Raw genomic sequence first — 27,484 nt, 5'->3', positions numbered from 1 at the left:
CTTTTTCTATATTCATTCGCAATAAAGACACACACCACACAAGACTACCTTTGAGCAACGACAAAACTTAAAAAAAAAAAAAAAAAAAAGGCCCCAATCACTTTCACTCAAAGTCCCGAACCGGACAAAATTATCCAAACGAAAACCCCACAACCCACTTGACTCTATATATAAAGAAAAATCCAACCGATACAAATATCTTCCAATCCAAATTTTAGAAACCGTCGGCATGGGAACTTCTTCACAGCCTGTCTCAATTATCCCCATCCGTACGTGTCACTTCATTAACTCTTTGTATCACATAACGTCTATATATATATATATATATATGTGTCCCAACTCTCACTCTTCTTAAAACTAATCCAAACACAAACACAAACACAAACACAAACGCAACTCTTTGCTCTGCTTTGCTTGCTCACATCTTCTGCTACACTACTACTTCAACACAAGCTCACTAGAAGTACTGAGTGAGATAAAAAAGAGTGCTGTCCTAATTAAGACATTTCTCGGATGTTTTAAGACAAACACAACCCTTTTGAGACATACATGGATGTTTTACGACATTACTCGGACCCACAGTATCTAATGGGGTCTAGTATTTGTTCCTCAGAGTACGGGAGTGACACTGCTCACATGGTGAACTTGTCAGACGAAGAGATCATTTTGGCTTCCAAAAATCCAAAAAAACGAGATGGGAGGAAGAAGTTTAAAGAAACGAGACACCCAGTGTACCGTGGAGTGAGAAGAAAGAACCCACGAAAATGGGTTTCTGAAGTCCGCGAGCCCAACAAGAAGTCAAGGATTTGGCTTGGGACTTTTCCCACTGCAGAAATGGCAGCACGTGCACATGACGTGGCCGCGATTGCACTCCGTGGCAGGTCCGGGTGTCTCAATTTTGCTGACTCGGCGTGGCGGCTGCCAGTTCCGGTGTCACCATCCTCAAAGGATATTCAGCGAGCTGCAGCGGAGGCGGCCGAGGCATTTCGACCTGCAGAGTTGGACTGGGTTTCTGGGGATGAGCTGAGTATAGAAAATGCGGCGGCTGCAACAATGGCAGCAGCAGTGGCTGTGGCAGCAGCAGTGGCGGCGGCAGCAGCAGAGGCAGAGGCAGAAAGGATGCTTTTTATGGATGATGAGGCGGTTTTCGACATGCCAGAGTTGTTAAGAAGTATGGCAGAAGGGATGCTGTTGCCTCCACCTCATTGTTATGACGGAGAAAACATGGAAGCTGATAGTGACATGTCATTATGGAATTATTAAATTTGGTTGGTATTAGTAAATATTATAACTTAATGCTCAAGTGTTAGTGTGTATAAGTTTTTTTTTTTTTTTTATGAATGAAGTGTGTATAAGTTATGTATATGTATACTTTTTTTTTTGGTGGAGAATCGCATAAGTTATATGTATATGTTGGAAGTGAGGGAAAGTTAGAGATGGCGAAGCATATATTGTACAAAAAGAACTATAGTCCTTTTTTCATAATGTATAATGGAAACTTTTGTGAAATAAGTTTATACTTATTTTTAGCATTACCCATTTGGGACATTTACATACATCTAAGAAAGCTCAAATCTGAGCAAAACCCGAGATGATGAACCAAAATTTCACACCTTTTTAGGTCTTGGAAATGGGAATGCAGAAAAGTGTGAGAAGAAAGCTGCAGTGCTAGTTCATTGTTGACACTATATGTTTTTGGGTTAGCTATATCAAACTTTTAGTTTGACAGGATGACTAGTCCATTACAAATACTCTTAACATAAAGTAAATTGGATTTTGTGTTTGATGAGTGAAAATAAGGTGATTATAAAAAATATATAAATAAATAAAGGGAATCTCCTATTTGAGATGAAGTGTGAACACATAACCATAAATGTAAAATGTTCTGATGATGATGATGATGAAGAAGAAGAAGAAGTTGACGAAGTTCAAGTGCTGCCATCTGAAACTCTCATCATGGTTCTTCAAGCTTCTCCGCTCTGGAACTTTAAAACAGCTAAAAAGTTTGATGACTGAGACTTTGTCTGTTTGGATAAGCTAGGGCTGAAAAGTATTTTATATTGTATTTTATATTGTAATAAAATAATTTTTAAAGGTATAAAGTACCTTACGACTAATTTTAAAATTATATTTATGGAAAAAAAGCACTTACAGTTCCATAAATAATACTACACAGAATCCACAGAAAAACAACGCACGCAAGATCGAAAACTCTATCCAAATTCCAAACTCCACCTTGGAAATAAAAAAAAGGCATTGGTTTGAAATGTTATACAGTATATTATTAAAAAAGGCAATGCAGGTGGACAAGTGTTGGGACTTGGGAATGCAATTTCACCGAACCTTCTTTATTTATAAATATCCACAATATAGCTGTTTATTTATAATAAATCTCTCACACACACACATTTGACCTAATAAAGTAATAACATACTTTGTTAATTACTACTAAATAATATGAGATATGCTGCTGGTGTTGCAACTTGCATATGTGGCGTGATTGGCGGAGGGTGTCTACTAATCACAACTCGTGGGCGAGTTGTGGTACCAGCATTAGTCAAATAATATACATGACAATAATCACTTGGCTTAATAAAGTAATAACATACTTTATAAATTACTAAATATTATATATGATGATAATTTCAAATGGTACGAGGTTGAAGTAAACCGGTAAAACTAAAACAATATTCAACGCAAAGAATTCACAAATTTCTTTATTTATTACTTTCTTTATTTAGTGGGAGGGGCAGAAAGCCACGCTTATGACATGAGGGTGCTCCATGCTTTCCTGGTGACGAAAAGTGAAAACCACTTCAACGAGATGGGCATTTGGGTCACCTTCAGCTCAAATTTTTAATTTCATTAAAATCAATTCCATTAAACAATCATAACTAGCCGTTTGAGTCAACATCATTCTTCCTATCTAGTAATAAATTCAAAGATTCTATAGAGGAAAAACCAGCAACGTCAGGCGTGCTTCATTTCATGGAGTTAGGTAAAATCTCAGTAGTTTCATTCAACATCATTCTTCTTGACTAATAAAAGATTTTATAAACAAAACATTAAAAATAATGACACATTTTAATATGGTAACAAGGCTGGTGGTATCAAATGTACAAAAATACAGTCTTTTGGACCTGATAATTTCTTCTTTTAATTAAATTAACTGTATTTCCTTTTTTTGACCAAAAAAGGGAGGGGCACTCTGAGGTTGCAGAGACCAAAAATGCCAACAAATAATACAGTTAATCGTGATTGTTGTTGGCTTGAGCTTCAATATGTTGGCGGGCTTCTTCAAGAGACAAAATCTCCTGCATGAGCGAGGCTAGCTTCGCAACATTCTCCTGCTGGATGTGTTCAGGAACCTTCTCTTTGTAGCCAGTAGCGCTTGTGACCTTGGACAGCTTGTCATGTTGCCTGAAAAATAAAAAACTTAACCATCAGCGGGATGCAACATACAGTGCTGTGTATAAGAATAAAAATATTGAAATATTTAAGAATCGAATAAGAACAATTGATGCTGATATGATCTTTCTGTGCCTGGCCATAAAACACAGTATCATAGTTACCATTAAGCCTTTTCATTTTTAAGGTATAGCCCTTCTATTCTAGCATTCCAGGACTTCATTGCATAATCTTAATCATAAAAACCAATGGAAAATTAGTATAATGTCTTTTCAGGTTTAACATTTCAGTTAAATCTAATTAAAAGGTTTAAAATCCAAAATCTATTGTAATAGGTATGTGCCTTGATCAGAGGTAATACATATTCAGTTTGGTAGATACCTATAAATAAGTTTGCTCAACAGCAATACAAAATTAATGAGTCACTCATACACAATATATACATAAGCCAATGAATTTTGCCTCCTTTTTTGCTTTTGGGGACTGAAGAACGTAGAATTTGCCTTTCTATGACACTAAACACAACAACAACAAAGCCTTTCCCAACATCATTCCCATTTACACCATTTCTTATAGTTTTTCTAGTTATTAATTGAAGTGCCACTTAAAATCCATCGGTAATTTATAGAGAGAGAGAGAGAGAGAGAGAGAGAGAAATCAAAGCAATTTCCACCAGAATCTTACTTTTGAATCTCATCCACTTTTTTCCTTATCTTTTCAAGTTCTGCCTCTGGAGAAAGAGTTCCTCGAAGCTCAAGATAAACAGAAAGGTTTTCATTTACAACAGATACTGCACATCCAACTGGAGTAGCATCATTCTCACCAATTACCTGTATAATGTTTATTTCACAGTAGGTATTTTAATCAGATGAAATGAACTAGCAATACGCAACATTGGCCTCCATTCAAAAGCAAGAATTGATAAATCACCCAGCACAGTGGTCAACATTGGCACAGAAGAAACATTAAATTTTAGATATTAGCTTCACTTGCTCTAGCCAAAATTAATATATAAAAAAAATTGTGTATTTTTTTTCAATTCTGAAAAAAATGAAAACCAATTTATAAAAGAGCACTCAAGATTTTGGCATGGTATGGGTACTTCAAGACTTTAAAAAACTATATTAAAAATGGATAAATTTTTAAAGAAAAAAAATGTCACCAAGGTATATCAAACAGCTTTGCTAGCATATATATATTTGTGTGTGCGCATGTGAACAGACATATACTTGATTGTCGAGAACTTCAATATGTAGACGTTTGGTAAATAATGAAGCATAAAGCATGTCTGAAATGTGTGTGTGTGTGTATCCTTTTTTGATAAGTGATGTCTCAAACATGAAAATAATAGAGCCACTTTAAGAGCAGCATTTGCGACATACCGTCAAAGTTGATAAATTGGCAAGAGTAACAATTTCACGTTGATGGCTGTCAATAATCTCTGCAAATGCCTCATTTCTGCAAAGCACAAAAGCTGGTCGCCTGATGACAGAAGAATCATAGCCAGTATTAGGCAATCTTGTAATGTTAACATTTTCATTAAGACAAATTTGGTTAAATATGTATTTTAATGGTCAAGTGACACGCACAGCTAGCACTTACAAACTGAAGAGGTGCCAGTTGAGCTAAAGCTCATTGGCGACAAATTCAAATAAATTTAACATAAACTTGCACAGATTTAAAATTGCGCGCACTCTATTTGCTCAGAAAAATGGGAAAGGAAAATTTGAATTTCACCATAACTCAGTTTCATTAGTATGAATTTTCTATTATTTTATTGTACATTATGCGGTTGATGAGTTTTGAACCCACCTAGAAGGCTCAAACCCACTTCACCTTCCTCTCCCCTTGTACGAGAGGAAAAACCATTTGAGTTACTGCTCATTGGCAGTTTCATAAGTAAGAAATTTATCTCATATGAGTTAGGATTTAATGGAAATTATATCAAGACAGATACAAGGGTTAAGAACTAGGCAGAAGTGCCTAGAGCCTTGGCAATGTCCCTCGATTACTTTTTCCATCACTTCCCTCGTTTACTAAGAAGAAGAAAAAAAGAGAACTTTTCTTCTTTTCTCCACTCATTTTTTTCCTCATGAGATATTGATTTAATCATTGCATCCGATCCCACAATTCACATTAGATCCTCATTCCTACAAAGTTCCATTTGCAATATAAAAAGTTGGAAAAATTTTATAAATTTTAATTATTTTCTTTAGTTATTTATGACTTCAAATAAAAACATGAAAGAAACTGGGCAAAGGCATCAGGAATCATAAAATGAAGAATTAATTTCATTTGTGCCTTTGGCTTTTAGAAACATACATACATACCAATAATTCCATAAATAAAGACCCAAATAACTATCTTTTGGAATTCCACAAAGCAGGAATCATAGAACATTGAGAACCCTCAGAAAACAACCAAGACAAACAATGCAAGGAAGAGAACCTATAAATGCTAACAGCCAGGACAGCAATGTAAGAGTTTTGGAGGTTGTGAAGACCCCTATCCATATGATAGAAATAATGTTTCCAAGATCATCCTTTTTAAACTTTTAGTTCGTTGTCCTAAATGGGATCCTCTTTGACCTTTTCAGTTCTAGGCTTTAATTCCATCTAAGGCTTTTCCATTTGCGTACTCTTAGCAAATCATATCTCAGACTCCTTCAATTAGTATTATACCTTTTTTCTTGGGTTGGGAATTAAAGTTTTGCTAACCAAAGCCAAAAGTGTAAGTTCTTACATGGTTAGGCAAAAAAATAATGTCCCAGCCACTTTTCTTTTCTTTTTATAAAAATAAAAAAAGGAGTGAGAGAACAAACAAAAGCTGATCCAAAAAAACAAATGAAGAGGAGTTTTTTTTTAAGATTGATTCCATGTACCTTTCACGTCTTTCATTTGCAAGTGACCTGAGAGATTTCACTGCAGTATCTACAAGATCCATCTCATATTCCACTGTTTCATTTGTCCAGCCCTGAGATAGCATGAAGATCATCAAACAGTGATAATACAAATTATTAAATCAAATAGTTACCACCATATCCTTTTCAAACAGCTATGCAGTATATACTTCCCCTCCATTCAATATTTTTGGTCCTCTACTCCATTTAAGATATCCTAAAATTCAATCCACTTTAGAAATTAATAATCACAATTTTATAACTTACATAACTGACCCTTTATTTTATTTGACCAATTTTTCATTTGGCTTTATTTGAGTTTATATTAAGGAGGGCAGTTTTGGAAATTTATAATTTTTAATAAGACACTGCTAAATAATGTCTCTTTAAAAAGTCGAATTTTCTAAATAGGACCAACAATATGAGATGGTGGGAACAATAAACCAGAAGTCATGATTTGTGGCAAAACATGCAAATCAATTTTTCACCAAATCCTTGAGGACACTATTTGAATCAAAAAGTGAACTATAAAAGAAAGTATATGTAGTGAGAGGAAAAAACCTTCATTACCATGAATAATATTACATGTCTAAATTATGCTTGAAAGTTATTAAATTTAGCTAACTGACTACTTCTGGTCTACCTTATCTGGAACCTCACCAAGGTAAGGCCATTTAGGCCCACTCCTAGAAACACAAATACACGACTGCACCCAACAGAACCGTGTATCAAGTAATCCAAGGGAACTAGGGGATCAAACCCAGTATGTCTGAGTCTACAGCTCATCCCAAGCCTCCAACCACTACGAGGCACCTTGACGGTTCTACCTTATCTGTTCCATAACTGTCTCTTTCTTTTGTTTGTTATTTTTTGATTGGTATGATCCCACAGTTGCATCCCCCACCTTACTCTTACATAGGGAGGAGGAGCCATCCAATGATTCACCTTATCTGAGCCTTAATTTTCACTTTCAAAATAAACAATTACATGACCTCTACAATTGGGTAGTTAGAGATAAATAATGTTAGCTTATTAGTGCATTACACTTTCTCTTCCAATTTAGAAAACTAAACTTACCTCTACAATTGATGGGTACTTGCATATCATAATTGATTCTATAGTTGTACGGTCCTTTGATGAAGGAAGGCGCTGCCATAATTCTTCCGTAACATATGGCATAAAAGGATGAAGCAATCTTAACCCATTGTCAAGACATAACCAAAGTGTGTCTTGAGCAAAACTTCTCTCAGACTCAAACTTTGGATCACTCCCAGCAAAGAAAGGCTTAATTGCTTCAATAAAAACATCACACAGTTGGTATTGCCACCATGAATACACAGTACTTGCTGCATCTGAGAATTCATATGACTCCAAAGCCGTAATAGTTTTGGATATGGCTTTGTTTAATACTGAGAGTATCCATCGACAGCTAAATGGCAAGTCATCCGGATTTACATTTGTGGGCGGAACATAATCATCCCCAAGCCTGCTCATAGCAAATCGTACAGCATTCCACAATTTATTACACCACTGGCGATACCCAACCACCCTTAGGATATCCAGATTTATTTTATCAGACTGGAAGACAAAATGATTACAGATATCAGTGAATCCATTAAAGGAAACAGCCAAATGAGTGAAAGAAAGATGGGTAAAGAAATGAACCTGAGCTGTGTAAGAAATAAGTGCAAAGCGGAGAGCATCAGCACCACATTCAGAAATACCACTAGGAAAGTCTTTCACCTGTCCTTCTTTAGCAACAGTTAGTTCCTTGGGATCTAAGTTACCCTCCTCTAGCCTCTTCTGAAGACCTTCCAAGGATATCCCATTTATTACTTCAAGCGGATCGATGACATTCCCCAAGGACTTAGACATCTTGCGCCCATGTGCATCACGAATCATGGGATGCAAATAAACCTGCATAGAGTTTAAGGTTCTTCAATCAGATCGCGTCACCTCAATTAATATAATAGATTTGCACAGGAAAATGTACACTATATAGAAAATAATAATAATTTCCAAACATACTCAATGCATTTTTTTTAATAAATAAATAACTTATGCATAGTTGATCCTATTGGTCTATTGAGAATCCATAGCCAACCCCATTTGGACTAAGGCTTTATTGTTGTTGTTGAAATAATACAACTTATGCATCCGTATGGGATTGAACTAATGAACTCACCCTGCGGCTATTGTTCACAGAAGGAGATGACATTGATCCAAAGAGGATTGGCATATATACATGCATGCATGTATACACATCTGAAATTTGCTTTTACTGGTACTTGTGGCACAACCATATATATCAAATAAATATGTTACGGCCACCAGACTGAAATTGGGCAAAAGCATTGTTCTCCCTTACAGTAACCCTCAACCCTGCTACTGATACGATATAAAAGAGTAGAAACATTTAGGCCCCATTTTTTGAGTTATAAACTGAAAACTCAGGGGGAAAGAGGTTCTTTGTTTGTTCTACAATCATCTGATGATGTAGCTCCCAAATGTTTCTGGTGTCATGGAAAATAAACAAACCACAATGTATCTGAGAAGTTTCCCAGTGGCTAACATAAAAGAGCCTTGCACAAATTCAAGTATGCATTTTATTGATGGTGTGAAAGACCATAAGGACCTTTCTGGTTTCACTGCCATCATTTCAGAAGACAAATAGTGCCCTAGGTCAGATCTTACGGATCTATATCCCTTGCTGCTCAATATTGACAAGAAACATTCATCCTCCATCTGAACATACAGATACCTCTCTTTTTATTGGTAATTTACACATCACATTGTATCTGTTGAAACCACAACCTCTGTGGCTCTGCCTCCACCCAATTCTTCTGGGGAGGTCCAACTTGAGCTAGAGCAAAGGAGCAATTGCCATCTGAATAGATCCTGAACCTTAAGTATTGTCATATTTACTTTGAGTAAGGTTGGAATGTCAGACATATATAACATTATGTAGTTATCAAATATTTTTCTTATAATATTATATTAATCTTTAGTCAAATGTCATGTTATAGGCTGTGTATTATGCAACTTAGAACAAAGAAAATTATAACACGGTTCTAAAGATATAACAGGTCAAGGTCAAGTTACCTTTCTAAAAGGTACATCACCACCCAACTTCATTCCCAGCATTACCATGCGAGCAACCCAGAAAAAGAGAATATCATGGCCAGTTTCCAACACTGAAGTCGGATAAAATGCCTTTAGATCTTCTGTATCATCAGGCCAGCCCAAAACAGTTAACGGAAATAGACCAGAAGAAAACCATGTATCAAGCACGTCAGGATCTTGACTTAAATGAAACTTCTTCCCATTATATATTTGGCTAGCCTCCACCTGAGCCTCGTCCTCATTTCTTGCAACCACCCAGTGGTCATTGTAAGCACCAAGCTCCTTCCGCTCATCATCCTCCAGCGTGACATACCATGCAGGGACACGGTGACCCCACCAAAGTTGCCTCGAGACACACCAATCACGAATGTTTTCAAGCCATCTGTGATGTTTAAGACCCAAATAGTCATTTTTATTTTTATTTTTTTTGCATAGAATAACATATCAAAATAAATATGCTAACAAGCAACATAGATGGAGCATGCCTGGAACACTAAAACCCACCAAGGAAATTCCAAAATAACTCTTTTTTCAGAAAAAATTCACTGAAGATTCTATGGATTGTTTCCAAAATTACATTCTTAAAACAGTTTCGACTATACTGTCAGAACAATCTTAAGAAAGTAAGTTGCATCAGGTGGGACAATAATCTGGTATTCTGCACTTCTTTTCAATATGTATCTACTCCTAATGATGTGAACATTAGAATTTTATAACGCAAGGTAAAGAGATATATAAGACCACCTCTTCCAGTCGGCAGAATACTGTTTCGGGATGATCTCAATCTTCTTGTTTTCTTCATCCACAACAGCATCAAGACCTTGCTTTGCCATACTACTGCAATTAACATACCACTGAGGCTTTATAAGTGGCTCCACAACATCATTGGTTCTTGAACATATGCCAAGACGCATCTCATTATCTTTAGCACCTCTATAAAGTCCCTAAATGCAAGGAATAAACAACATTGAGTTGATAAACAGTAATGACACATGCAGAATACATAAATATAGAACAAATGTTATGAAATAATGTTGAACAGTGTCTATACCGAGGGAGTAAATACAATACTGGAAGCCGTTTCGGTTTGTTCAATAGAATGGAATATTTCAAAACCAATAAGTACCGGTGTACTTTTTTGGGATTACAGCTAAAATGTGTACATATATTTTTTAAATTTATAAATAGAATAAAATTGTAAATCAACCCATATCTCAATGCAAGCCCAACATAATAGCCCAATAAAAATGGAAATATTTATCTATGTCTAATAGAAAAACCAGGAAAAAAAAAGGCTTTAAATTTAAAATTTGTACTTAATTTGTAACAGAGATATCACGTGCGTGCTAGAAAAGAATCTATTAGAGACTTGTGGTTGGGCAGACAAACAACCAATGTTTGTCAGCCCACTCATTATAGCTTTTGTATTATAAGAGAGTACAATTTTAGTACTTGAGAAGCAACCAAGAAAAGAGAGAGAGACGGAAAAAGAAAGAAGAAAATTACAGTGCCTTTGGAATGAAGAGGGACAGAGGAAGAACTTTAAGATAGAGCTAGGATCTGTGTGAAACAGAAGTATTTTAAGGAATCTGAGGAATTCGAGGGACTGAGCATCATAGAGCTGGCAGAAGAAGACAAAGAGGAGCTGAGGAAGACATCACGATCAGCCGGTTTCAATTTATTGACTGAAATAGCCGGTATTTCCCAATATGCTTGGTAACATCCGGCATCTAGACTGGTACAATTTTGAGGTATTTCTATACTGGTTGGTGAACTGGTAGGATAAATAACGGCTGGTATGGTACAGTATTAATGCCATTGGTCTATATAGGTGAAATAAACTTGTGTGGCCTTTACCTTTCTTTTTCTGGAAGGTCTACGAGTAACATAAAAAGAATACATAGAACATAAACTTGCAGTGTCACATGAAGTGGTCAAACAAAATTTTGAATAGAGAATAAATATAATGTAATACACAGAACAATTAACATTCTAGATAACTCCTAGGATGGTCCCCTCCTTTGGTCCTTCCACAAAACACCAGGATGCTCCCTTATTAGAACTCCAGTAGAGCCAATAATTCCTATTAGTGCTATCCAGAATGACACAAGAAAACCCATCCCTCCCACCACAGGACAACTAGGATGGTCGCCTAGCAGAACATATTGCAGCCAAAGAATCCTTTCCAGAACCAAAAGTTGTCTAAAAGCCACCCCAAGAACAAAAGATACCTTATAAAAATCCTCTTACAGCCAAATAAACACTTTTGCAGAACCAAAATTCATGTAGAAGCCTGTCCTGAAAACAAAAGACCATTGTAAATCCACTCTCTTACTATTTCTCTTTCCAATGTGAACCGCAATGGAACTGAAAAAGCTTCTGGAGAATCAATAATTCATGTTGACATTGTCAAATGCTTCAGTTGAACCAGTAATTCAAACAAAGTTTGTTGACAAACACAAACCACTTCACCCTAAAAAAAAAAAAAAAATCCCTGCCCCTACTAATAATTTTTCCACCCACCCAACAAAGCTGAATGTCCTAAAAACCAAGAAAAACCCCCACCTAATATTTTCTCCACACCCAACCAAGCACAGGAATGCTGCCTTCTTATGAGATATATGGTAGTGAAACCCAAGGCAAGGAATGGTGAGAGCAAAAACTAAAGCTCACACAAGCTCATACCCCCCAAAAAAAGATATCTGTAACTACAGAAAATTAATGGAAACATTTTGGAATAAATACATAAAGATAACTTTTTTGGTCTTTTATTTTTTACACAGCTTGAAAAGAAAGATAATATGACAAATTTTCACTGCTGGATCTAAACAAGGATAATATTTGTTTTTTCTTTGGAGGTAGGATGAAATTTGCTTTATTTAGGCCAGTCAGCAGTATTGCAGTGAAAACTAAAAAATTATTCAGATGCAACTAATGTAAATTCGTCCCATGAAACAAGAAGCCCACTTTATCAATTACCCCTCACTAAAATAAGCATATATAACCTCAGACTTTCACCAATACAACAATCAAACCTTACTTCCTTAATTGACATGTACTTTTTTACTTCTCCAATGCTATTTGAGGTCTTCCTCTACCTTTTTTTTCCTCAATGAAAATCAACTCACTTTTCATTGGTGCATCAATCACTCTCTTCTACACATGACCAAACCATCTAAATCTTTAAGGGGACTTCCACATCTCGAATCCTATTTTTACTTATATTTCCACTTATCTGTCTTAATATTCTCATTTCAATGACACTCGTTTTATGGACGTGTGCTTCTTAACATCCCAACATTTAGTACCCTAGAGCATAGTTGATCTTATAACAGTCATAAAATTTTCTCCTTTAACTTAATAGGTATTCTATGATCACACAATACTCGATATTTTTTCAATCTCTCCATACTTATATATTATTGATCCAAGATATTGAAAGGTCTATAAAATCTATTGACCATCAATAGTGAGTTTGGCATCCCATAGCTTCCAGTAGCTGATTTACTTTACATTCCATTTACTCCATTTTAGTCATAGCCAAAAGATTTAAGCTCTAAAGAAACTCTCCAAATTTATAACTTGAGATTAGCTCCATTGTTAGTTTTATCAACTAAAACTATATCATCTACAAAAATCATACACTAAGGGGACTTCATCTCGAATCAACCTAGTAAGTTCATCTATCAATAATGCAAAGAGATATGAATTTAATGCTAATCCTTGATGCAAACTTATAATGATAGGAAACTCAGCTCTATCATACATATTTATAATTTGCTTAATACACTATACAAGAACTCCTGCCTTTTCTAAAACCCACAACAAAACCTCTCTAAGTATTCTATCATACGCTTTCTCTAAGTCAATAAAAACCACATGGAGATCTTTAAAATTTTCTCTATATTTTTCCATTAGACATCTAAGTGTGAAAATAACTTCCATAGTAGATCTCTCTAGCATAAAACCACATTGATTCTCTGATATTAATGTTAAATTTCATGTCCTAACCCATATTCAATCACTCTCTCCTATAGTTTAATAATGTGACTAATAAAAAATGTTATATCTATAGTATAATTTTTTATAGCCTCAGTTTTTTTGGTAGAATAGCCACAATTACTTGAGAATAAACTTATATAAACAGTATTGTAGCACCAATACCTTCTTTTGCAATGCTTCAGTAACTGCCTCTCGAGCGTTAAATCGTGGCATACCGGCAAACTCTGGGCCACCATCGGTGTTTATTTTCCCATCATCCGTAAAAATGTTGATGAACTCAAGATTATGACGCTTTCCAACCTCAAAATCATTCGGGTCATGAGCCGGGGTAATCTGCAGGATCATGTATGGATTATGAGTTCTTACATCCTGGAAACATAAACTTCAAAAGTGAAATTTTAATAACTTTACCTTAACAGCACCTGTCCCAAACTTTGGATCAACAAGAATCGCATCACAAACTATAGGGAGCTTTCTTCCATTGAAGGGATGAATGGCAAATTTTCCATGAAGATGTTTGTACCTTGGATCATCAGGATGTATAGCAATAGCAGTATCTCCAAGCATAGTCTCCACCCTAGTAGTAGCTACAACAATCTCACCAAGATCCCCTTCCAAAGGGTAAGCAAATGAAGTTAAAACGCCAAATTCCACAAGTTTCTCATATCCTGGAACCTTTAGTGGAGTCCTTTCTTTGATTTCAATATGGTCTACCTACATGAACAAACAACTTCAATAAATTTAGAATCCATGAAAGACTCTTTTTTAATAAAAAAAAAAATCTAAAAAAGTTCATTATAAAGATTGCCTTTTAAGAGGACACGACTTGCCTCAATATCAGATATAGCAGTCCGTAACACACAATCCCAATTCACAAGACGTAAATCTCTGCAAAAAGATAATGTAATATAATAACTTATCAAAACAGCAGACAAATAGCATACAAGTCAATGTTCTGAAAACCAAACCGTCAAAAGAACTAGAACAGAAGAGGTTCATGGTTTTGAGGTTAGACCAGGGTTCGACCAAAGGTCAAACCGAGATTCAACTGAGGGATTGAACCGTGATGACATAATTATTGATTTGATAGCTAATTAATATGATAATAAATATAATAAATTTGTTAAAATTAGCATTCTTGACCATGAAAATATCTAGAGAGGTTCAAATATATCTTAATTATAGATAAGATGATATTTTCCACAATGCATGATAGAGATCAGGTAGATGTTTTCTCATCATTTTGAAATATTTGAACAAATTTGCACATCATCTCAAATTAAGGAAAAATCTTAGGGATACTTTAGGCGTAATGATAAATGAATGCCTCATCAAAACCAAACAGACTGAGGAATATTAAACAAACAAACAAAATCCCTCTATTTTTTTTATCCTCTTATTCCTCTCCAATCACACACACAAAAAAAGAACAATTTTAAGAAAATGTCTCTGCCAGTGGAGCAAAACACAAGGTGACCACAAAAGGCTATCTGAGATCTAGTCGTTAGTCATAGCCAAATGGATCCACATTCATCATTTGGAACAAGATCAACAGCAATAAACGAAAAAGGTTTTCCAAGTCCGACAAACAAGATCAATGGCTCTATACAACCGGCTAACGAAATTAAACTTTAGGTTATCAGCAGCCATTTTGAGCAAAAAAATCCAAAAAAAGAAAACCAGATTTGACCAATAAAGCCTTGAACTGTTTAATGAAATAGTTTTTTTGACCATGGTTCGAACATTCTTGAGTGTATTGATAGTAGATTGAAGACAGGGATTCCAAGGGTGTTGTGTAAGTTGGATGTGGAGAAGGCATATGATCATGTGAATTAGGGTGTTTGGAAAGCTAGGATCCCTAAGAGGTTGGCTTTTTTTGTGTGGACAGCGGCTCATGGCAGATCCTTACATTGGATAATCTTATGCTTAGGGGGCGCATTTTGGTGAATCGATGTTGTATGTGTCATCGGAATGAGGAAACTGTGGATCATCTTCTCCTCCACTGTCCTATAGCTCACTCTCTGTGGGTTTATATGTTTCAGATCTTTGGGACTCAATGGGTCATGCTAGGCTCTGTGGAAAGCATGGTGTATTGTTGGAGCTTTTGGCTGGGAAAATTTAATTCAAACATTTAGAATATGGTTCTTGGCTGTTTGATGTGGATTGTTTGAACGGAAAGAAATCGGCGCTCTTTTGAAGATATCGAGAAATCCTTGGTTCAATTACAAGCTCTATGCCAAAAGACTTTATTTGATTGGTCTAGGTGTTGGGGCTTCTCGGATTGTTCCACTATTTTGGAGTTTATTTCTTCTCTTAGTATTGCACTTTAAGTTTTTTCTTGTTGTTTGTTGCTGTTTGTTTGTTTGTTGCATTTCCTTGTGTTCACCATCATGAACACCCTGTATTTGCTTTCTTCTGTTTATCAATTTGATTAATAATACTCTTTTTACTTATCAAAAAAAGATCATGTGAATTAGGGTTTTCTAATGTATATGATGCAGCGTTGTGGGTTTGCAGAAAAGTGGAGAATGGATTATCATTTCTACTGTTAAATTTTCCATTTTGATTAATGGGAGTCCTTCAGATTTTTTGGAAGCTCTAGGGGGATTAGGCAAGGGGATCCTATATCTCCATTGCTCTTTGATGTTTTCATAAAGGCTTTGAGCCATTTGTTGGATGTGGTTGCAGCTGCTGGACAATTTTCGGGCTCTTTCTGTAAGTTCTACACCTAATACTTTGATTATGGTGTCTCATATTTTATTTGTAGATGACACTCATATTTCTTGCGATGCTGACCCTAATCAATTAGTTACTTTGAGGGAGGTTCTGACTAGATTTAAGGAGGTTTTAGGTTTAAGAATTAATTTGGAGAAATAAAAGTTGGTACCAGTTGGTGTGGTACATAACCTAGATGTGTTGGTGGGGCTGTTGGGTTGTAGGCATTCTTCCCTTCCTTTGAAATATTTGGGTCTTCCTTTGGGCGCTAAATTTAAGGAGTTGTCAATTTGGAATCCTATTTTAGAGAAGATGGAGCGAAGACTAGCAGGTTGGAAGAGACTTTATTTATCTAAGGGGGGTAAAGTAACACTTATCAAAAGTACCCTCTCCTCCTTACCTATATATTTATTTTCCATTCTTCCTTTACCTAGGAAGGTTGCTAATCGTATAGAGAAAATACACAAAGATTTTCTGTGGAGTGGAATTAGTGGTGATTCTAAAGTACACCTAGTGAAATGGGCTAAGGTTTGTCAGGCAATGCAAGTGGGGGGCTAGGTATAAGACGTTTGAGAAGTTTTAACTCTGTCCTGTAGAGCAAGTGGTTGTGGAGGCATGGTTTAGAGACAAATGCATTATGGAGGAGGGTAATAGAGGCGAAATATGGAAATGTTTGGGGTGGTTGGTGCACAAAAAAGGTGAAAAGTGCGTATGGCATTAGCCTTTGGAGGTTTATTAGAAGTGGTTGATTGAACTTCTCTAAACTCCTACGGTATAATGTGGGTGATGGTACTAAAGTGAAGTCTTGGAAGCATGTGTGGTGTGGGGATATTACCCTCAAAGAGGCTTTTCTAGAACCTTAATGTCTTAGTAAGGGACTCTTCAATGGCGGAGGTTATGTGTTGGTCCAGTGGGAGGATTCATTGGAATTTTCAATTTCGTCGTTCACCGCAGGATTGGGAGGAAGATTCTTTTGATCGGTTTATGGACATTGGTATCTTTCTTTCTACCCTCCTACTCTTTCCTTCCCTTGGAGGTTGGTATGGCAATCGAAGGTTCCTCCAAGGGTGGCTTTCTTTTCATGGTCAACTTCTTTAGATAAGATTCTTACAACTGATAACCTTCACAAAAGGCATCTTATTGTTCCTGATTGGTGTTACATGTGTAAGAGGTGCGGGGAGTTCGTGGACCATCTACTGCTTCATTGCCCCCATAGCATTTGAGTTGTGGTCTTTGGTGTTTTGCTTGTTTGGTCTTCATTGGGTTATGCCACGGAAGGTAATTGAGTTGTTAGTCTTGGCAAGGTAAATTCAGGAGACACTTTTTGGAGACTTGTGCAGCATTGCTTGATGTGGTATATTTGGAGTGAAAGAAATGCAAGATGCTTTGAGGGCTGTGAGCAGCCCTTGCTAGAGATTAAGTCATTTTTCTTACACTCTCCTTGTATGGAGTGTGGCTCTATCACGTTTTCTTGTTTTTCCCTTTCTGTTTTACATGATCATTGTAATTTTGGTTCTTGATTTTTTAACCCCATAGTACATCCCCAACGTACTCAGGCTAGCTAGTTTTTCTTAATAAAATTTTCCATTACCTATCAAAAAAAAAATTTGTTTTTCCAATTTTGAGGGTTTTTAAAACAGGACTGGTGGCCAGTTTGCAATTAACCCGATGTAACCATTCAGTCTTATCTTTTTTTTAAAACCATGTAACTAGTGAACAAAAATGGGACTAATCAAACTATAGGTAAGGGCATATACAGCAGGACAACTAAAAGTCAAAGTTATTCAAAGAAATTAGCAGACTTGAGTACACAAAATACAAACCAGTGCCCAATCAAATAACACTAATTTCAGAACCATGTCTTACAAACCTAGTATGACATATGGCACAAACAGAAATGAACAATTTATAACATAAAATTTTTTATAGTTAGTGTTCTGCAAGTAGCGTTTGATACAAGCCATGCCTGACTTTGTCTGACCAAATACCATATATTATAATATGGATGCTAGCAAAATTCAAAATTATTAACTTGAGAAAATAAACACCACCTTATATGCTAGAAAGCAATCAATCATTTAGACAATGACATGTATAAATCCCTCAAAGTAAATTTAGCATATTTAATATTTTTGACACATGATATACAATAAAAAGACCACTTTTATTTTATTTTATCCTTTTTGGTGAGTTAAAAAAAAAAAAAAAAAGGAATCATGTCAACGCCTTTATTCTAAATAGGCAGATTCTTGATTCCGTTCTTATTGCTAACGAATGTCTTGATAGTAGATTGAAGTCTGGTCAGCCAGGGTTGTTATGTAAATTGGATATTGAAAAAGCCTTTGATAACATGAACTGGGGATTTCTTTCTAACTTGCTTGAGCGTTGTGGTTTTTCTAATAAGTGGAGGCAATGGATTTCTTTTTGTTTATCTACCGTTCGTTTTTCTATCCTCATTAATGGTACTCCCCATGGGTTTTTTGGAAGTTCTGTTTTTTGGAAGTTCTGGGGGGTTGCGGCAAGGTGATCCTTTGTCCCCCTTGTTATTTGTGTTGGTTATGGAAGCCATCGGTAGAATGTTGAATAAGGCTGTCCATGAAGGTCGTTTGTCAGGTTTTAGTGTAGGTGCTTCTTCTGGAAGATCTTTGATGGTTTCCCATCTCCTTTTCGCTAATGATACTCTGATTTTTTGTGATGCTAATATTGATCAAATTCTGATTCTCCGTATGGTGCTCATTTGGTTTGAGACTGTGTCTGGTCTGAAGGTAAATTTGGATAAGTCTGAACTAGTGGCTGTGGGGGAAGTTCTTAACATGGATCTTTTGGTGGCTATCTTAGGTTGCAAGCAAGGGTCTCTCCCAATGAAATATTTGGGTCTTCCTTTGGGGGCAAAATTTAAGGACAAGTCTATTTGGAATCCTATTCTAGAGAAGATGGAAAGAAAATTAGCAAGTTGGAAAAAATCATACTTATCCAAGGGAGGTAGAGTCACTTTAATTAAAAGCACTCTCTCTAATCTCCCTACTTATTTTCTTTCTTTATTCCCTATTCTCGCTTCTGTGGCCAACCGAATTGCTAGACTTCAACGGGACTTTTTATGGGGTGGCCTAGGAGGCGAGCCCAAATTTCATTTGGTTAATTGGTCTACAGTGTGTACTCCGCTTTCTTCAGGTGGGTTGGGAATTAGGAACCTGAGAACCTTCAATGTAGCTTTATAAGGGAAGTGGTTATGGAGATTTGGGCAAGAGAGGGATGCTCTATGGCGTCAAGTGATAGAGGTGAAGTATGGTTGTGATTGGGGTGGTTGGTGTTCTAGCTCTTTCTCTGGTCCTTATGGAGTTAGTTTGTGGAAAAATATTAGAAGGGGGTGGCACTCTTTATCTCGGTTTATTATGTATGAAATTGGAGATGGATCAAAAGTGCAATTTTGGCTAGATCTTTGGTGTGGATCTTCTCCTCTCGCAGACCACTATCCTGATTTATATAGGATTTGTTGTAACAAAGAGGCAAGTGTGGCGCATCTAATGAGGTTCACCAATGGAGTCCTCCATTGGGATTTTCAGTTTTGTAGGGAGGTGCATAATCATGAATTGGAAGCTTTCAAAAGCTTCATCAATTCCATTTATTGCACTCCTGTAAGGGGGAATGGGGAAGATAAGAGATGTTGGCTGCCTTGTAAGGGTAAGGGGTTCACAGTCAATGCTTATTACCATCTTCTAGTTGGCCATAGTGAGCAGTTTTTCCCTTGGAAAAGCATTTGGAAGCAGAAGATTCCCTCTAAAGTAGCTTTCTTTGTATGGACCGCAGCCTTGGGGAAATGCCTAACAATTGATAACTTAAGGAAAAGAAAGGTTTGCATTGTGGATTGGTGTTATATGTGCAAGTGTAATAGTGAAACTATTGACCATCTTTTCCTTCATTGCCCGGTTGCTTCGGAGTTGTGGGATATGGTTTTTGGGTTATTTGGAGTTTGCTGGGTTATGCCATTCTCTATTGTTGGGCTTTTGGCTTGCTGGCAAGGTCGTTTTGGCCGCCAACGTAATGGAGATATTTGGATGGTTGTTCCTCACTGTTTGATGTGGTGTATTTGGGAGGAGAGAAATAGTAGGTGTTTTGAAGACAAGGAGCGTTCCATGCCTGATCTCAAGCTTCTTTTCTTTAGAACCTTACTTGATTGGTTCTCTGTGTGAAGAAAGCATCATTTTTCTTCTATTTTGGATTTTCTTGATTTTTGTAATGTTCGTTTTTGATTTGTTCTCTCCTGTATACCCCCGGTGTACTTGGGTGCCTTTCTCTTTTTGATATCAATGAATTTTTATTACTTATCAAAAAAAAAAAAAAAAAGGAAGCTTTTGATATCATTGTTGGTAAATATAAATTTCAACTGGGCTATCTGTATCCAAATTTAGCTCAAAACTTTGAAGAGAGAACTTGAAGCAATTGAAGCAACAGAACTTAATTCAGAGGCAGAACATATTTAAAAATTATAAATAAAGCTATTTCAAATATATACACACACACACACACACACACATGGACAACCACCATGATAAAGAATACATAAGTTTTCCTGATGTCAAGCATACCTATATATAAGGCCCTCCTTGTAAAGCCTAACAAAAGCCTCTGTCACAGCTCTTGATCTTTGCTCATCCATTGTGAAGCACTAAAAAGAAGAAAACTTAGCAATATCACACAGAGAGTGGGGAAGAATAAAGAATAAGTGATTCATGACTGAATCTGATAGAAAAAAAACAAAAGCAACTCATCAAGAATGCCTGGTATAGCAGAGGACTGAATGTCCACCAGTTCAAATCTGATTGCAGGCACATGATTAATTTGTATGAATATTCATTTTACAAATCAATTAATATGGGCAAACATATAATTTATTAATATTATATATTATGATACATACTTATCTACAGACAACGTAAAAATGAGTTATATCAAACTAAACCCTTACCTCACGAGACCAATCTAAAGAAGCACCCAAACGACGTAACTGTTGTAAAATAGTGCCCCCATTTCTGTTTTTCCAATCCCAGACCTTTAGACACAATATATGGAAATATCAGGATATAAATATATAGGTGAAAGTAGAAAAAGCAACATGAGGACATCAAAATCCTGAACAGAGCTGATTTTTTCCCCTTGGGAAGGATGCTGATATTAGCTAGTGTTTGAACTCACTTCAGATACAAATCTCTCTCGACCAATATCATGCCTGGTTAAGTTTCTTTCACGCATTATCTTCTTTTCCACAACCACCTAAAAAATAAAGTAAAAGCATAAACACCTTGGATTAACCTATTGAAAGACAAATAGCCTGTACTGTAAAGAATATTCAAATTCATTAACACCTTCCAAGCATATGTATGGATGTGTTGCAAGGGTAATACAAGCTTGGAAAATGGCCCATTAGGCAAAGATGCTTATTGAAAGGTATATGACATATAAAGAGTTCAAGAATGACAGTGCCATATTGTCATATGGTAGGACCCATTCACTGGTCCTTCTCCCAAGACCCAAATTCAGTCCAAAGCTATATCAGATTGATTTATGCAAACTATTGGGCACAGACTGCAGAGGCACCAGTAGCTTAGGGGAAAAAATAAGCAAAATCAGCAATCCTGATGTCTCTTTGGGGCTGAATGGTGAGGGGTGAAACCAGTCAATTAAAATGTGACCACATGTATGAGGGTCAGTGCTGGTAGAACATCTTATAAATAAGCTGGTTGCACACAGAGCCTACCGAGTGCATTATGCCATCAAGTAATAGGTGGCTCCTACCAATCCCCACGTCCAGTGAACCTTTAACACCCAAACATTTCACAGGAAGTTGGATGCACAGAGAGCATTCATACAGCAGCATGCTACTGAGTAATATGCGACCTCACTCTCCCCAACCCAAAAAATACAATTGTTAGAATTATGGTTAAGTGATTAAACTCACTATTTCCTAAAGCTTTTAGGACAATCGGTAATTTAACATGATATGAAAGCAGGAGATCTTGACTTCGATCCCTGTTTTCACTCTACCTCCCATTTAAAATGTTAAATTCCCACTTTTGAGCCCCCACTTATTAAGGGAAAGTTTAGGCCCACAAGTGAGGGGAGTGTTTGAATTATGCTTAAGTGATTAAACTCACCATTTCCTAATAGTTTAAGCTTTTAGGACAACTGGTAATTTAACAATAACAAACATTCTCAAAGCTACATGTAATGGAGCAATACAGGACTGCAAAAAGCTAGATGCTCACAGTCAATAGTATACAAATTTTTTTAAAAGTCTAATTTACTAACAACTTGTTTAAGAGGAAAAAGGAAGAAGAACCTGTGTTGCAATCCCAGCATGGTCCATCCCAGGAACCCACAAGGTATTGTATCCGGACATTCTCCGCCAGCGAATAATTGTATCCTGCATACAGTATATACCAATTCATATTAAAAAACAGCAAGGAATGTGAAAGATGTATAGCATAAAAATAAGATTTTAGGAAACCACAGGACCTCTATAGCAGCAGTAAGGGCATGTCCTATATGGAGGGCACCAGTCACGTTTGGGGGTGGCAAGACCTGCAAAATAAAGGAACCAAGTTCTATCAAAACTTGCATTCAACTTAAAACAATTTGTCTTTACATGTTACACAGCATGCTTCAAACATTTAATTTATATTTGCACAGTTTACTTAGAGAATTCTAGGCTAAATTCTCAGGATTAAAGTTCTACCTTGCAAACATCTGCCATGTATGTCCATATATACATACATACATACATACATAATCAATGCACAGGGGTTAAACAGACAGTCCAGACCAAAAACTCAAATGGCCAGAATGTATGGGCAAAATTAACCAGCCATAACTCATACTAACAAACTAATTGACAATGAATCGAGTAAAATTTACAAGAGATGGTTGCTTTCCAACAAAATTTCTAGTTAGACACAAGAAGAAAGCAAATTGTAGGAACTACTCCTTAGTCTCGTCCATATTGGAGTCTATTCTCATCTCTACCATTCAAATCCCTCCAATTTAGAAACCAAAATTAAAATCTCTCCAATTTACAACCTCAACCTACATCTCAACCAGAACCACCAATGCCACCAAAAACCCATTGCCACTGCTCCTGAAATTTCTGCTTTATGGGGCAATTCTGCCTAACAAGTCACTTGCCAAAAATATACAAGCCCTTATCATTAGTTTTGCTCTCACTTCTCAGAAAAATTTAACCACACTCTTCAACATTCTAGATATGTTAAAAACCACCCATTATACACAAATTATTTTTTAAAAAAAAATCTAATTCGCACCAAAGTCACTATATCTTTCTGTTCAGAATTTTTTTTGTGACATGAAAACAGAAAACACTAACAAAGAAAAATGCCCTTATAACTCCATAAACAATTTTAAAGAAGTCCAGAAATAAACTCACAATAACAAATGAGGGTTTGGAGCTCTTCGCATCTGCTACAAAGAACCCGGATTTCTCCCACCATTCATACCACCTAGATCAGCAAGCATAGATGAAAAGATAGAAAAACAATTATCATCAATTTCATACAGGAAAAGATAAAATAAAAAAATAAAAAACACATACGATTTCTCAACTGCAGCAGGATTATACTGCTTTGCCATTTGACTAGACATTCTTTTCTTCTCGCCGGAAGGCGTTTGAGGGTCAATAAACTCCTCGGGATTCTCTTCCTCCCCACCACGCTTTACCGTTTTCTTTCCACTCTTTTTTTGAGTATTCGATGCTTGTTGAGCCTTAAACAAAATGGAACACACTAATCATTATACACAATCCTAAGGCATACAAATATATGATCCACTCAACAAAAAAACAAAAACAAAATTTCCTTCTTACTTGCAGTTTAGCAGCTTTCTCTAAAGCCTTTTGCTTTTTCAATTCTTTCTCCCTTGCCTGCCAGAAAATAATGTATTCAATTTTACCAGTAATTTTATTCAAAAAAAAAAAAAAAAAAAGAGTTATTCCAACTTAGAAAATAACTTTCAGGAATAGAATACAATGTTTTCCTGAAAATTTACTTTCTATCAAGTTCTTCTTTAGGAGAGAAAATAATTGAAGTAAAGAAAACACAAACAGAAGACAATCCAAAAAAGAATTAACAAAATAAGTGTTATAAATATAGTTAAATGATTAAATTCATCAATTCCTAATGGCTTAAGCGTTTGGGAGAATCGGTAATTTATCATGGTATCAGAGCAGAAGATTCAATCCAGGTCTCAGCTCTACCTCCCATTTACAATTAAAGGCAGCCTCAGATTTATATCCGAATCACAAAATAATCTGATTGAATTAAAAATATCATAACAATGTTACCGTTTGCTACACACGTATATCCAATGTTTTTAATCCAAACCAATGGCACCAAAATTAGCAATTAATCAAATGCATCACAATCAGCAACTCACACTCCGAGAAACCAAACCGCAATTGAATATTTAAAATTCAAAAAAAAAAAAAAAAAAAACCTTCTCTTCTTTTTTCTTCTTCTTCTCGAGGTCTTCGATTTCGGGCTTTTTCTCGGAATCCGCCTGAGAAGCAATAGATATTGTGAGATTGCAAAACAGTGAAAAGAATCAAACAATTCCGCTAAGAAAATCCACACAGTCCGCATTGTGTGAATTGTGAATTGAAATTACCATTATGTTGTTGTTGTTAGTAGCTGAGAAGAATCGGAGACGAGATTGTGCGAATAATGGTGGCGGTGGTGGTGGTGGATGAGCGGAGGTGATTCGGGTTGCGAGGTTGAGCAAAAGTAACGGTGGCCTTTCAAAAAACCTCGCCGCCAAACCTAGCATATAATAAAAACCCTAGCGTTTGTTTCCCGCATGGAACCGTGACTCACTCACTTTTTATAGTTATGACTGTTATAAAAATAAAAATTAAATTAAAAAAAAATTTTGAAATTAGATACTTTTCTCTCACGTAACATTTTTTTCTTTATTCTTTTTGATTGGGTCTCACGTAACACGTTGATAAATTTGATGATACCGTTCCTTCTCAGAAAATAAGGAAAAAGAAAAAAAAAAAAATGATGCTACTATTAAGTTAATTAAGGGCCCAATAAGTTGTTTGAAAAAAGACATTTTTAAATAATAGCAATTTCAAAAAGTGTATTTTTAAAATACTAACTTTTAAAATCACAGTTAAGCGTCCGGTAAAATATGTAAAAAAAGTGTTGTTTCTATTCATTGAACATTTAGATAATAGGTGCAATAGGTTTCCATGACCGAAGTTGCTCGCTCCTTGGGTGGGTTTTCTCTGAAAGCTCTTCCTAGGTTCTGTAGCAGTGCAGTTCCTCTTCTGAGGCATTTCATCCCTGTGAATAATAACACAGTTATCCACAGGCTAGTCGGGTTTTTTTCTGGGATTACTGGGAAACACGTGTCTCTTCCTCACCCCTCCCTTCCTCCCCCCTAGATTACAAGATGGATGATTTATCACACCGCTGGAAATCTCTTTCACTATCTGAGAAGGAATTTTCAGGCTTAGTCCTGAAGTCCGATCAAGCCACCACAGAGTCATCCATGGTGGCTTGTTTTCTCACGAAACGCCCTATAAACCTCGACTCCATAGCCAACACCTTTAACCCCCTATGGAGACCGAAAACTAGTTTTAGGATGAAGTTTATCGGTGATCACTTGATTCTTTTCTCCTTCAATGCCAAAGAGGACGTCGACAAAATCCTTGCAGCTGAACCCTGGTGTTTTGATAAACACATTATGGTGTTATCGAGATATGACAACTCAGCAACCATCAACCCCTTCAACATGACCACCATAATGTTCTGGGTTCAGGTACACGACATTCCACTTAGGTTCAGAAATAAAGATGTTGCTGAACAGATTTATAGCGAAATGGGAACTATTCTCCAACCTGAGAACTCGAATGAATGCGATGGAGGGAGTTTCTTTCGTGTTCGTGTGGCATTAAACATCTCCTTCCCTCTTTGTCATGGCCGGCAGATCACCCTTAATAATGACGAGGTGCACTGGGTTTCGTTCAAATATGAACGCCTCCCAAACTTATGCTATTGGTGTGGCTGCCTCACCCACCCGGATAAGGATTGTGAACGATGGATCGAAAGCGAAGGTTCTCTTCGAAAGGAGGACCAACACTTTGGTCAATGGATGAAAGCAGCTCCTTTCATGGCCTCAAAGAAAAGTTTCCTTGCTGTACCTGGTTTCTTCGCTAATAAGAAAGCCGTAAATTTCGGCCAGACCCAGGTTGGAATTCAAACTCAACCTCAGAAACCTCCACCAGGTGAGGCATGGGAAATCCCATCAAAACTACCGTCGAAAATCATGGAAAAAGCTGTGAACCACGCCTCTAACAACCCTTCAGAAGTGACACCCTCCACACTAGTACTTTCGACTGCCCCGGTCTTGGTTCCTCCAATACAGACCAACAAGCCTTTTGTTTTTGAAGAATTAATTGCTGATATTGACAGGGATATACACTGTTTTGACAGGTTGGTCCCCGCGGAAAAAATTTCAAATGGAAACCAAGAGAAACGCACTCCATCTCTCCAAAATGGGCCCCTCATTCCCAACACCTCACACTCAAGCCCACAACCCACAGAGCCCATCCACTCAAGCCCACTCAAGGACATTACAAACAATTCTTCGTCCCATCATCAGTTGAACCTGGATAATGATAAGAAATGGGTCCGTATGCAACGACCCAACTTCTGTCCAAATGATGAGTTACTTGAGACTTCTTTAGGCAAACGTGGAGCATCTTCAAGCTTAGAGAATTCACAACCTCTGAAGCGCTTAGCAACCAGTGAAGATGTGCTCCCAAATCGTCCTACACAAACGGCGATGGCTGGCCGACAGCCCCGCCGAACAAGATGAGTTTCTTATTCTAGAACATGCGTGGGCTTGGGAACCGACGCACCGTTCATGAGCTCGAGAAATTTATTCGGGCACAAGATCCCACCGCCCTCTTCCTAGATGAGACATGGGCGGGCGAAGCTAGGCTGGTCAGTTTGTGTGCTGAGCTGGGTTTTGATCATCACTAGGTTACTCCGAAAGTCAACAGATTGGGTTGTTTGGCTCTGTTTTGGAAGAACCCGCTCAAAATTGAGGTGATTTCCTTATCGCCGAATCACATTGACACGGTGATCGGGGGTTCTTTGGAAAATAAATGGCGTCTCACTGGTATTTATGGCTTCGCCGATCCGGCGAAAAAGTGCTACACTTGGGCTTTGCTCCGCCACTTGCACAAAAGCCTCTCTTTGCCGTGGCTGTGCGCTGGGGATTTCAACGAAATCCTTTGGTCTCATGAAAAGAGTGGTATAA

At 36.8% G+C, this 27,484-nt stretch overlaps 2 protein-coding genes across 2 annotated transcripts; one reads left to right on the top strand and one right to left on the bottom strand.

Annotated features, from left to right (window-relative positions):
- Nucleotides 1-373: 373 nt before the first annotated feature.
- LOC115960778 (dehydration-responsive element-binding protein 1A-like) lies at nucleotides 374-1,522 on the top strand. Its single transcript, XM_031079766.1, has one exon. The coding sequence runs from the start codon at nucleotides 550-552 to the stop codon at nucleotides 1,261-1,263; it is 714 nt and encodes a 237-aa protein (XP_030935626.1). The 5' UTR covers nucleotides 374-549; the 3' UTR covers nucleotides 1,264-1,522.
- A 1,435-nt stretch (nucleotides 1,523-2,957) lies between these two features.
- LOC115959172 (valine--tRNA ligase, mitochondrial 1-like) lies at nucleotides 2,958-24,091 on the bottom strand. Its single transcript, XM_031077485.1, has 19 exons — nucleotides 24,021-24,091; nucleotides 23,751-23,920; nucleotides 23,586-23,658; nucleotides 22,661-22,726; nucleotides 22,485-22,568; nucleotides 21,341-21,418; nucleotides 21,114-21,197; nucleotides 20,734-20,813; nucleotides 14,263-14,320; nucleotides 13,844-14,146; nucleotides 13,595-13,765; nucleotides 10,175-10,374; nucleotides 9,410-9,812; nucleotides 7,973-8,224; nucleotides 7,385-7,885; nucleotides 6,290-6,381; nucleotides 4,791-4,890; nucleotides 4,093-4,238; nucleotides 2,958-3,420 (listed from the first exon to the last, which is right to left on the bottom strand). The coding sequence occupies exons 2-19, from the start codon at nucleotides 23,798-23,800 to the stop codon at nucleotides 3,249-3,251; spliced, it is 2,913 nt and encodes a 970-aa protein (XP_030933345.1). The 5' UTR covers nucleotides 23,801-23,920; nucleotides 24,021-24,091; the 3' UTR covers nucleotides 2,958-3,248.
- Between the last annotated feature and the right edge of the window lie 3,393 nt (nucleotides 24,092-27,484).

The sequence above is a fragment of the Quercus lobata genome, chromosome 9, assembly GCF_001633185.2.
Source record: "Quercus lobata isolate SW786 chromosome 9, ValleyOak3.0 Primary Assembly, whole genome shotgun sequence".
In the NCBI taxonomy this organism is placed as follows: Eukaryota; Viridiplantae; Streptophyta; class Magnoliopsida; order Fagales; family Fagaceae; genus Quercus; species Quercus lobata.
Note: the sequence above shows the minus strand (reverse complement) of the source record. Positions and strands in the feature narration are given on the sequence as shown.